Source organism: Canis lupus, chromosome 18, assembly GCF_048164855.1.
Source record: "Canis lupus baileyi chromosome 18, mCanLup2.hap1, whole genome shotgun sequence".
Lineage (NCBI taxonomy): Eukaryota > Metazoa > Chordata > Mammalia > Carnivora > Canidae > Canis > Canis lupus.
The window spans coordinates 51379355-51391502 of NC_132855.1; the positions used below are offsets into that span (position 1 = coordinate 51379355).

At 37.4% G+C, this 12148-nt stretch overlaps 1 protein-coding gene across 8 annotated transcripts in view; it reads right to left on the minus strand.

Moving 5' to 3' along the window:
* The window catches only part of GRM8 (glutamate metabotropic receptor 8), a 731564-nt gene that overhangs the window by 80762 nt on the left and 638654 nt on the right, over window positions 1-12148 (minus strand). For 7 of the 8 annotated variants that reach the window (XM_072784432.1, XM_072784437.1, XM_072784436.1 and 4 more), the window contains exon 9: window positions 4954-5889. In XM_072784432.1, coding sequence (XP_072640533.1) covers window positions 4954-5889 — 936 coding nt within the window. Of the gene's footprint in view, window positions 1-4953; window positions 5890-12148 lie in introns of those variants that run through there. The other variant, XM_072784439.1, reaches the window with a different exon arrangement.

The following is a 12148-nucleotide window of genomic DNA, read 5'->3' on the forward strand; positions in this document are numbered from 1 at the left end:
AGGTTTTTGTTTTGTTTTAAGTCACCCACCTTCCTGCTTTTTCCTAGAGGATATGAACTCAAGTCTGCTCTAGTTCAAGAATAGGGCTGGGTGCAGATGGCAAGGGACTGCTTTATATTGCTATGTGAATTTGCATTCTCTGGGAGAATTTATTATTATCTTCAGATGCGTAGCCCTTGCCTACATTTCCCCAGCCAGTTTGGCAGAGTCAGGATTGGAACCCAAATTCACTTTCTCCAGAGCTTATGCTCTTCCCTACTCCCCTCATCCATCTCTGCACCCCCACAGGCTTCTGCCTTTTGATAGACAGTAAAAGAACGAGGGAGGGATGACGAGGCAAAAGTATTTGATTAATTCTATCAATTCTCCTTTGTTCTATGTATGCTAAACAGAACTCAGACAAGTATTATAATTCCTTTTTGCCTTTCTCCCTACATATTTAGCAGCCCTATTTCAGAATAAATGGTAATGACAATTTTTTTTTAAAGAAATGCATATGGCCCATTATTGAAAGAAGAAAATTTCTCTTTCAGGAAAAAAAAAAAAAAAAGGAAACTGTTGTAATGGGGATCAGTATAAGATGAAAATAGAACATTCCTATGACATCCCAGTCTAACTTAAATCAGAAATAAGCATTATAATATTATATTAGATTGTTCTTGTGTAAGGCAGTCCATTCACATATTGGGTGGTCATTCGCTGGGAAGGGACTACATGAAAGGCTCTGTTAAGAGACATATTCACTCAGATACACATCTGATGGCTACTGCTTCCCCTCCAGGAATTTTTCAAGGCTGACATTTGCAGGTGAGAGGAAGAAATGAAAGGGTGGGAGCATGCAGAGGAAGCAGTCTAGGATGATTCCCAGATTTCTGAGTTGAACTACTGGATGATGCTGCACCAGAGGAAGAAAGGCTGCTTTGGGAGATAGGTGGTTGTTGTTGTTGTTGTTTTGGACATTTTTGAGGTATTATATTTCCTACTTTAAGGGTATTTTGTTTTGTTTCCGCTCAATGAATTGGCTAAAGCACTGTGCTCCTTGGAGCTTGGCAATATCATAACCTTTGTCTGATTATCTCAGCTTTATGAGTGCAATTAGAGGTGGTAAAATGTATATATGCAAGAGATTTCTGCCATCCTAACAGCCCCTCACCATCCCTGAGGACTTTTTTTCCTTATAATTACATTATTTATATTTTACTTTTTTTTTAATCTTTTCAGCATAATTATGAGTTTGTGTGAGTCTACTTTCAGTCTCAGTGTGTCCACCCCTCCTTCACAACAACTTTTGTATAGGAAAAGAAAAAGTGCATTTATACTACAGCTAGTAGAATGCAGCAGTAGGCACAAAGCTAATAAATGATGTCATTAAAATCTATTGGAAAAATATAATTCAACTTATTTTAAAATCTAAAAAAAATGTAGGGAAATTAAATGGAGTTTTATCATTGAATAAACATTTACTTTACAGAGGTGTCTTCATGAATGCTAAAATGGACCTTTATAATTTTATTTTACTCAGGGGTTTTCCAAAAACAATCTGTCTATATTATTCAACTAATTTTACCTTTTATTCCTACTACTGTTACCATTTCAGGGATACCTGTATGGTCAGATGAGTTTTTCTTTTGTCGATTACTCTAAGAAGCATAAGTAAATACGTAGTGAAAGAAATTTTGCTCTTGTGCTGTCTCCTGTGTTACAAATTCTACATCACTGATGTACAATTACATGATGCATAGCTCTCTTTTTTGCTTTCTCATCTCAGATCTGAATCCTCACCGTGTTCCCCTGCCCTTGAGCTTGATCTTCTCCTGCCTTTGAGCCTGGCACTTTGCTGGTGCTGGCAGGCATCAGGCAGGCATGGGCTGGGAGCCAGGCTTACAAGGAAGGCTCCGGGAAACAGACTGACATGGGCTCAATAATTAGCACAATACTGGACACAATGCTCGATAAGGATCTACTGAATTAATGGATGTGTGTACTGCCTGACTGCTACAAACACTTCAAGTTGATAACATGGGCTAATTGGCGGAGCATTATAAATGAGAATGGAGGACTGACCAGCTCTTTGGTCCTCCAAAGTCAATAAAACTTATGTAAAGCCTTCTTTTAAAGACATACAGCTTTATTCACCTTTAATATCTGTGTCAACAATTTTAGCAAGGTGAAAAATATAAATATTCTCATGCATTTTGTGTATTGCTACTTTGAAAGAGATTAACAGGTAGCAAATTTTAGGTAAAGCCTTAGGATAAATGTAATTATATTACATAAAGTACCTCAGTAGCCAAACCTTAGCTACTTATAATAGCTCTCGATGTAGAGCAGGTCCAGATTCAGCAACTCCAAAACTCACTAAATAATTTGAGGACTTCACAATGTTCTGAAAATTCCTACAATTAGCATTTCTTCCTGATTTCTTTAGTCTTTTCCATATTCAGTTATATCATGAAAACAAAATAAATCCAATTAACATGTTTTATCATTTGTCTTACAATGTGGTTTTTTGACTTACTTTGATTCCAAAAAGCCAAGAGGGAAAAAAAAAACATTTTATCTAACATTCAGTCATATTTCCATAGGTGTGGATATATCTAGCCCCAAAAGTTTATACATAAACTCCAGGTTTTTGAAGGATGTACCGTGGAGCCCATAGGTTCAGCAGCACTCTGCCACCCCAGCATATTCACCTGTCCATTTCTTCTTAAAATTCTTCCTATCTCCATCACTGCTGTGAGGGGACAGCTACAACTTAGCATGGTTGGGATCCCTGGGTGGCGCAGCGGTTTGGCGCCTGCCTTTGGCCCAGGGTGTGATCCTGGAGACCCAGGATCAAATCCCACATTGGGCTCCCGGTGCATAGGGCCTGCTTCTCCCTCTGCCTATGTCTCTGCCTCTCTCTCTCTCTCTCTCTGTGACTATCATAAAAAAAAAAAAAAAAAAAAAAAAAAAAAAAAAAACTTAGCATGGTTTTAGTTCTGAGAGACAAGGGCCATTTTTTTTCGAGTATGTTATAAAAAAGCTTATTAGTATGATACATGTTTGAACTGCTGTGATAATAGTATCCTATAGCTAAATGCTGTACCACGAATTTACTTATGCTAAAAAATCAAGGCACTAAAAGACTTATCTAAATAGAAATAACATCAAAAAAAGAGAAATAACATCTTATTTGTGTTTGCCCTCACCCACTGCCCTTGCAAGTCACAATATGAGAGTAAAAATGTAAAGCAGGAGAAAGAAAAAGAAAAGGAAGTTAGATGTCAGAACTCAGGAGATTTTGTCTGGGTATATATTTATTGCCCACACGAAAGCAAAATAAACTACTTATGGCCCTTTTCAGATAGAACAGTATATTAAAAAAGGCAGTCCCCTGTTCAAATACAAGAAAGGGTACCACTTAATGTTCTTAATAATTCACATAATGCAGACATTTCCAGACTCTGAAGAACATTGTTTTGCTCTGACTAGTTCAACTAACCATATCAAAACAGACCCAACAGACTGTGAGAGACTTATTTTCCAGCCTAAGTATTCTCTCCTAAGTCAAATTTACAAGTTTGATCCCTTTGAATTTCTATCTACATATGTCAAAAATATAATGTTTATTAGGTTTAGAACATCAAATTGCATTACTCTCCTTTCCTGCTATGTGCTTGGTCCCACATAAAATATTCATGGGCTTCTATGAGGCCACCTAAGTCATGAAAGGTCACAGATCTGGAACCCAAAGTAAGATTTTTCTATTCAGCAGCAAGTTTGCTGAAGTACATTTCTTTGTGTCCAAACATGGTTGAAAGCCACATTGATCTCGTAAGGGATGAATGCTCATACTAATGAGCTCTCCATGCCCATGTTGAGTACTCTTTCCTCTGAATTAGTTGGGATTTTAAGAGTCATGCATGACCTCACTTGGAATGTTAGTGAATGGGGAATGTAATTGTGCCCAGGATGCTTGATTTCTCCATAACTTCTGATGATAGAGGGTGAAGCAATCTTAAATTCTCACTCTGAGAGCTTTCTCATCTGTACAGTAAGGCTGAAGGACTATTCTTTCAGAAAGATATCATTTGCCTTTGTTTCATAAGCTGACTTATCTCTGTTAAATTAGCCAAACCTTGGGATCCATGTTTAACGTTAGTTCCCTGCTTTTCTGGACAGAAAACTCTGTGTGTCCACTTCAGCACCTGCTTCCTTTTTCATATAAATCCCCTGCAAGGATTTATGTGGAAAAGGTTAACTGGAGATTAGTGACAAAAGAAAATTATTTTAAGAGATTTAATTGATCTTTACCCTCTGAAATATCATAAACTGCCTTATATAACTGCCCATTGCTGTCTTCTTTAATCCTTCCACATCACCTTGCACATATGGAAAAGTGATAAGCACAGGGGCTGAGGAGAAAGAGTAAGATGGTTCAGATCAAACTAAGCCATTTCAATTTCTTTTGTTCTTGTCACTTTACTAGAAACCTTGCTTCCATGACTAAAGCCAATCATAATTATGAAGGAATAGCTTTTTCCCAGAGTCACATAGGAACCAGGAAAGGAGATATTTGTCATACAATGGGATATCTCTGTGATAGCTCATTCCTATGAATCATATCTTCCTTTTCTCCCATCCTCTTTTAATTAACATTAGGAAAAGAACAATTATCTTTGTAGATAACAGACCTGGGAAGAGAGACCCAGAAAGTAATGTGAGATCTGTCAATTTTCTACCTTGCTAAGGAGGACACTTTAAAGCCTTCTTCATGGAAAATCAACTTTAGTCAACACATATTCAAAGTTAAGTAACTTTGAGGGATTATATATACATTTCTAAATAAGAATAATACAGACTGAATCATCTTGAGAGAATATAAATGAACTGAAAAGAAAGATGGAGAAGCATACTAAAGAAAGAAGTTAAATCCATGGAAGTGTTGGCATATGCATATCTTGCACTTACCTTTTCTGCTGACTGTGCTGTACCAAAAAAGATAGGAATGAAAGCTAACCAAATGATGCAGGTGGTATACATGGTAAATCCAATAGGTTTGGCTTCGTTGAAAGTCTCTGGGACACCTCTCGTTTTAATGGCATAAACAGTACATGTGACCATTAAGAGGATACTGTACCCCAGTGAACAAATGAGCGACAGATCAGAAATGTCACACTTGAGAACTCCCCTGGCATTCTCTGGGTCTAGAGTCCGCTGTTCTCCATAGTCAATGATGATGTGGGGAGGGTCTACAACAAACCAGATGCACACGCCCAGGAGCTGGACAGAGATGAGGCTGAAAGTGATCACCAGCTGGGATGCTGGACTAATGAACTTGGGTGCTGTGACTGATTTCTTCCCTTGTTCAAATATCCGGTGGATTCTGTTTGTTTTGGTAAGAAGGGCTGCATAGCTGAAACACATGCCAAGTCCCAGAAAGATCCGGCGGAAGGAACATATGATTGTATCTGGTGCTGCAATCATTAAAAAGGTGATTGAATAACAGAGAAAAATCCCTGTTAGGAGCACATAACTAAGTTCTCGTCCTGAAGCCCTTACAATAGGTGTGTCATTATAGCGGACAAAGGTCACGATCACAAAGGTGGTGGCAATGATTCCCAATATTGCAATGAATACAGGCACTACAGCCCAAGGAGAATGCCATTCTAGTTTGATGATGGGGATAAGTTGGCAGCCTGTGCGGTTGATGTTTGGTCTCTGATCCAAAGGGCAAAGTTCGCAGGAGAGCTCATCCACCTGGTAGTTGTAACCTTCACAGCGCTCACAGTGCCAGCAGCAAGGGACTCCTTTCACTGTTTTCTTCCTCTCCCCAGGCTTACAGGGCAGGCTGCAGACAGACGCTGGGTGAGTGTGTTCTCTATTAGCCCACTGCATGTCTTCCACCTGTGGGGATAAAAAATTAATGAGCCTTCCATTTTTCCCCATTTATAATATCCTAATCCTAGCCACAGGTTTGTAATAAATCCCTGAATGCTGACAGTGCAAATACAGTTTACTATCATAAGAGCCTCGTGTCTTTCCCCAATATTGACTTCTTTATGAAAGTGTTAAATGTTAAATGATTTAAATAAATCATTCATATCATCAACTTGATGAGTGTCATTATTTTCCATCTGCCTCCTCAATGTTGACCAATCTGTCATTTGTAGAAGGATTTATTGGCCCAAAGAGTCTTGAAAATATAAAGACATATATATAAAAAAGCCCCATGGAAATATATTTTAGAGTTAATCACAGATACAAATGCCAGGATCCCTGAAACACTGGCTTCGGGTATAAATGTGTACATAAAACAGTGATACAGAGCTCCTCACCATACTTGTGGAAATTCAAACCACACTGTGTCAGTTTTGAAAGGAAATGGCCAAAACTACTTTAATCTCTGCTAATCATCATGTACTCGTGGTGATGACTTTATTAATGTTTTTGCCCCTGTTTAAGCATGAAATATACTCCCCCCCACCAGTCTTGTATTTCCACCCTGTGAAAAAGACCATGCTGAATGAGGCAGCACGGTGGTAATGTTTTCCATTGAACAAAAGTAGTCTTATAAGTGGCTTAAAGCAGTGAAATTGGTACAAATGAGAGAGCTCTCCTAGTGTACTTAGTATCTACTTCAGAGCCCTAAAGTTCCACCTTACTCTTTTGGATTAAATCACAGAGTACCTCTACTAAGACAAAAATAATATTTTAAGGGGACTCTGCCAATCACTGACTTCTCACCTTGCTTGTTTACTAAAGGTTCTGGAGCCAGTTCCAACATGTATGGGGTAGGGAAGATAAGGTTTCCCATACCACCAACAATCTCAGACACCAGCTGGGTGTCTGGTAAGTTACTGCACTTCTGACATGATCTACCTGGAGACAGCATCAGATCCCAGAGTTAAAGCTCAACCTGCAAGACTGGCTCCTCCCACTTCATATGTCGATCGCAAATCCAGGTCGTCACATATGGTTCTGATTGAAGGTTCCAACAACACTTCCCTTGGGTTCAACTGGTTTGCTACAGCAGCTCAGAGAAACACTTTACTCACTAGGTTACCAGTTTATGATAAAAAAGGAAGAGATGCATAGGACCAGGTATGTGGGAAGGGCACGAGCTTTCAAGCTTTCTGATTATGCCACTCCCCCCAAATCTCCACCTGTTCACCAACTCTTAAGCTCTCTGCACCCCACCTTTTTGGATTTTAGGGAAGCTTCATCACATAGACATGACTAATTAAATCAATGGTCATTGGCACTGATCCAACCTTTAGCCCCACTCCCTCCCCAGAAGTCTGGGGTGGGAATGAAAATTCTAATCCTCTAATCATGTGGTTCATTCTTCGGGCAACCGGCTCCCATCCTTAGGTCATCCAGACAGTTTCCAAAAGTCACTTCATGAACATAAAAAAAAGTCACCTTTATTGTTCTTATCACAAAAAAATTCCAAAGGTTTTAGACACTTTGTGTCACCAGCAAGGTCAAAGACCATATATTTCTCATTATAAATCACAATATCGAATTTACCTTATTAGAAACACAGTGATTTTAGCAGAATGCTAATAGGATGAACTGGAAATTATTGATCATCGGAGACAACTTACTATGAAAAGCAGCTACTATAAAAGGTAAGTTCTATGAAGAGAGTGATATTGTTCACTCATGTGAAGTGACTGGCACACAATTTGCCCTCAAATCTTTGCTGAATTTGTGAGAAAGTAAGGATAGTGTTAAAAAAGAAAACCAAAGGCCCAAAATGGCATCACTTAGGTTAAAGCCCCAACTCAGTAAACTGTTGCTTGAATACCTGAAGCTAATTGCAGTTTCAACCTTCCCCAGTAATATAGTCTCTCTTTTTTTTAAGATTTTATTTATTTATTTATTTATTTATTTATTTATTTATTTTTAAAGATTTTATTTATTTATTCATGAGAGACACAGAGAAAGAGAAAGGCAGAGACACAGGCAGAGGGAGAAGCGGGCTCCATGCAGGGAGCCCAATGTGGGACTCGATCCCAGGACTCCAGGATCATGCCCTGAGCCAAAGACAGACACTCAACCACTGAGCCACCCAGGTGCCTCTCCCCAATGATATAGTCTTATCAGGGTCAGTCAGGAATTTTCTGATGGATGCCAATGAGTCTGCCACTTGGGCCTTCTCCATTCTCCAAAGGAAGATTAGGCAAGCTGCATGATAAGATTTCCTGCTCTCCCCACTGAGAGAAGGTGACTTTGCCTGTAACAATCCTTTCTTTTGCTTATAAACTTCTTGCCCCACCCTCCTTCTTATAAAATCCTTCCATTTTGCCCAACTCCTTGGGGTACACCTCTACTTGTTAGATGAGATGCTGCCCAATTCATGAATCATTTAATGAAGCTAATTAGATCTTCAAATTTATTCATCTGAGTTTTGTTTTTTGGCAACAGGAAGGATATGACAGCAAAGCCCTGAGGAAGAAGGGGTCAACTTGAAAGTACTGGGACCTGGTGATAGAAGGTGATAGAAGGTTGATCAAAGCAGCATAGTAATGGGAGCCCAAGGAATGGTTAAAAAACACAACAAAACAAAACACAGTTTATCTTCCCCAAGATCAGCTCAATAAGAATTACCATATTCTGTGTCTCTAAAATGGTTCCTGATGACCTCACCTGGAATTTGTGAACTCATGTAGTCCTCTCCAACTGTGAGTAGGGTTGATTTATGTAAACCATACTACATAGTAGAAACAATTACATGTGATTTCTGAGACTAGGTCATAAAAAATATTTTGGCTTCTGCCTTGCTCTATCTTGGATCAGTCACTCCAGGAGAAGAAACACAGACTCAAGAGACCTCTCAAACAGCCCAATGGAAAGGAATGCAGGTCACCTGCCAACAATCAGCACCAGACTGTCATACATGTGAGGCAACCACCTAAAAAGTGAATTGTCTGGCTGCGTTCCAATCTTCAGATGACTGCAGCCCCAGATGACACCATGACAGCAGCTTCATGAGAAATCCTGCACCAGAAAGAGTCAGCCAATAAGCTGCTTCTGAATTTCCAATCTTCAGAAACTGTGTAAGATGATAAATGTTTTGTTTTAGATTGTTAAATTTTGTAGTTGTTACACAGCAATAGAACACTAATACAACTCAAAATATGCTTCTCCACCCATTCTGTGACTATCACCAGTGTAGTATTCTCTTGAGAATCTACTCAGAAGGCGGTGACAGCTGTCATTTCCCAAAAACATGCCCCAAAGTGGCTTATGTAGGCAATATGCTTTCATAACCCGAAGGTTGCCTCCCTTTGGAGAACTATGAAACTGAGACTGTTCTCATGAATAGATCTATTACTTAAGAATGTTTTCCTTTCTTGAATGTGGAGTGAACGATTGAGGATAGAGAACTATGGTCCCCAAGATCACTACTTGCAGGGGGCTATCAAATCTCCCCAAGATCGAGTAGAAAATTCATGCCTGTTTAATTTCAAATATTCTCCCTTGAGAAGATAGGTGGTATTTGATGTGTCATAAGGGCACTCAAAACTATTAGCTTACTCTGTCTTTTCACCACAAAGGCATAGCAATCTATCACAACCCTGCTAATTTTCTATTAGGTTTTAACGATTTAGAAAAGTTATTTTACTTATGTGTAGAATTCCATTAGGAAAGAAAAAAAAAAGTTAAATTGGAAGCATATAGTGGCTTCTCTTGAAAATATTGAGAAAAATGAAATGCTCCACTGAGCGGCTAAAGTATTGATTTTCTACCCTAATGGACTCTTAAAAGATAATAAAATACTTTTGTGAAGGTTATGTTTCAAAGCTAATTAATGTAAAACCAAAATTGCATTTTGTTTGGGGTTTCTATAGATTTATGATGTTACTGTAAAAAAAAAGGCAGCCAAATATCTCAGAAATATTAAACTTCAAGATTGGTAGGGACTTTAAAGGTCAGCTTTCTAACCACATGTGTAATTCTTTAATTCTCAATACATTTCATTTTCCAGAAGGAAGTAAGACTTGTTAACAGAGAAATATACCTCTTCCAGATAAACCTCATTACATAGTATAAATATTTATCATTGTAAGTTAAATATTAAATTTTCTTTGATCAGTTTTCTATGTATTGAACTAATGGAAAAACATTTTTCATAAATAAAAATAAAGTTGTAAGATAATGGGAAAGAAATATCATAATACTTTAAATAGGCATTTTCTTTAAGAAAAAAACAATATAGTCAAGCCATATCTGTGACCTTCTTCAATATAATGGAGAAAATATTAAGTATATTTTTGTAAACATGATAAATACACAACTCCATTTTTATCAAGGAATCTATTTATATATAATTTTATTGTGTTTTGATGCCATTGCTGAAGTCTGGGAACCAACAAGTATCTACCTCAGGGAAGAACAAAGAGCAAATGGGCACCTGGGTGGCTCAGTGGTTGAGCATCTGTCTTTGGCTCAGGTCATGATCTCTGGGTCCTAGGATCGAGTCCTGCACTGGGCTCCCTACAGGGAGCCTGCTTCTCCCTCTACCTGTGTCTCTGCCTCTCTCTCTGTGTCTCTCATGAATAAATAAATAAAATCTTAAAAAAAAAAGCAGCTAATACTTGCATGAGGATCTTGTAAATACATTAATATTTGAGTCAAATAATTTATTTTGCATATGTTGTTTAATATTGATTTAAAACAATTCTACTTGAGAGTAAATTAAAGACTTAATTTTCACAATTTTGCTATAAGGCATAAACAAGGATCATTCAGCCCTTTTGTATGGCTATATTAACTAATTATGCTATCTTTCATACGTGTATCCATGCATTTTTAAATGCATTAAAAATTTAATGCATTCCTTGTCTTTGACATTATCCTGGTACTAGGATTTCTTTCTAAAATATATAGTCTAACAAATGGATGACAGTTAGATAGACAGACCATCCAGGGACAAAAACATAGCCCATTGTGCTCTTGATAATGTTCACCAACAATGATTCATTCTCTAGGCTCCAATCCAGTACCTCTCATAGAATGTGAGCCATCAACTGGTTTCTGCTGTCAAATCCTACTATAACTGCAAAAAAATACACCAACAGCCACAAAACCAAAATTTTCTCAGTGATTGTGCTTCTATGGTTTAACCTTTAATCTTTCCAGACCAATCTGCCTAGAGTAATTGTTCATAAACTCTTTAAGTAGATCTTATTTTTATAGAACAATTTTCTTCTGTATAGTTTTAGTAGCTCTTGGAAAAAAAGATTACAGGAAAGTTTTCCAATTCAAGGACCCATAATAATCATTTCCAGTATTCATTACAAAATTTTTACTCAATGTAATATCTTAATTACAATATTTTCCCCACATAGTAAGTGGTATCTTCACTGGTGTGATTACCCTACATGTGGAAACATTTTAAATACTAACAGATAACTGATAACTAATCATAATCACCTCTTTCATTCTGCTCTATAAATCACAGTATCGATAATCATTTTGGTGACTAGTTTGCCACCCCAGTATTCAAACACCTAACCCTCCATCTGACTTATATAATGCCGTATTGTACATCTAAACATTTTCAGTGAAACTAGGTGTTTTTAAAGAGCTTTACTCATTTATTTTGAAACAATCAATAGATTTAACAAGTGCACCAATTACCATTAATTATTTAAAATGTCAAAATTTGGGAAGTCTGAGTCGCTTAGTCAGTTAAGCATCCAACTTTTAATCAGCTCAGGTCTTGATCTCAAGGTCTTGAGTTCAAGCCCCACATTAGGCTCCACACTGGGCATGGAGCCTAATTAAAAAAAATAAAAATAAAAACTAAATAAAATGTCAAATTTTGGTATATATTGTAAATTATGATTCACATATGAGTGAATACATGTTGTACAGTTAATTTGATACTGTGACTCAAATAAAGTTTCTCAGTATACTAGTATAAATATTCTTTTAAGAATAAATATTGCTTCCTTAATATTCATCCATTCCTTTGGGTCATGCACAGCTTTCTATTCCTATTCAAAGCAATTTTAGTGTTCTTTGAAAGCCTAATATGTGCCTGTGAGATGATCCCCATAATAAAGCCCTGACTTTATCTAATATTACCTATATAACTTTTAAAATGCAGACTTCTCCTACTTAGAGGACAACTTAAAGTTAAGGAAATTTT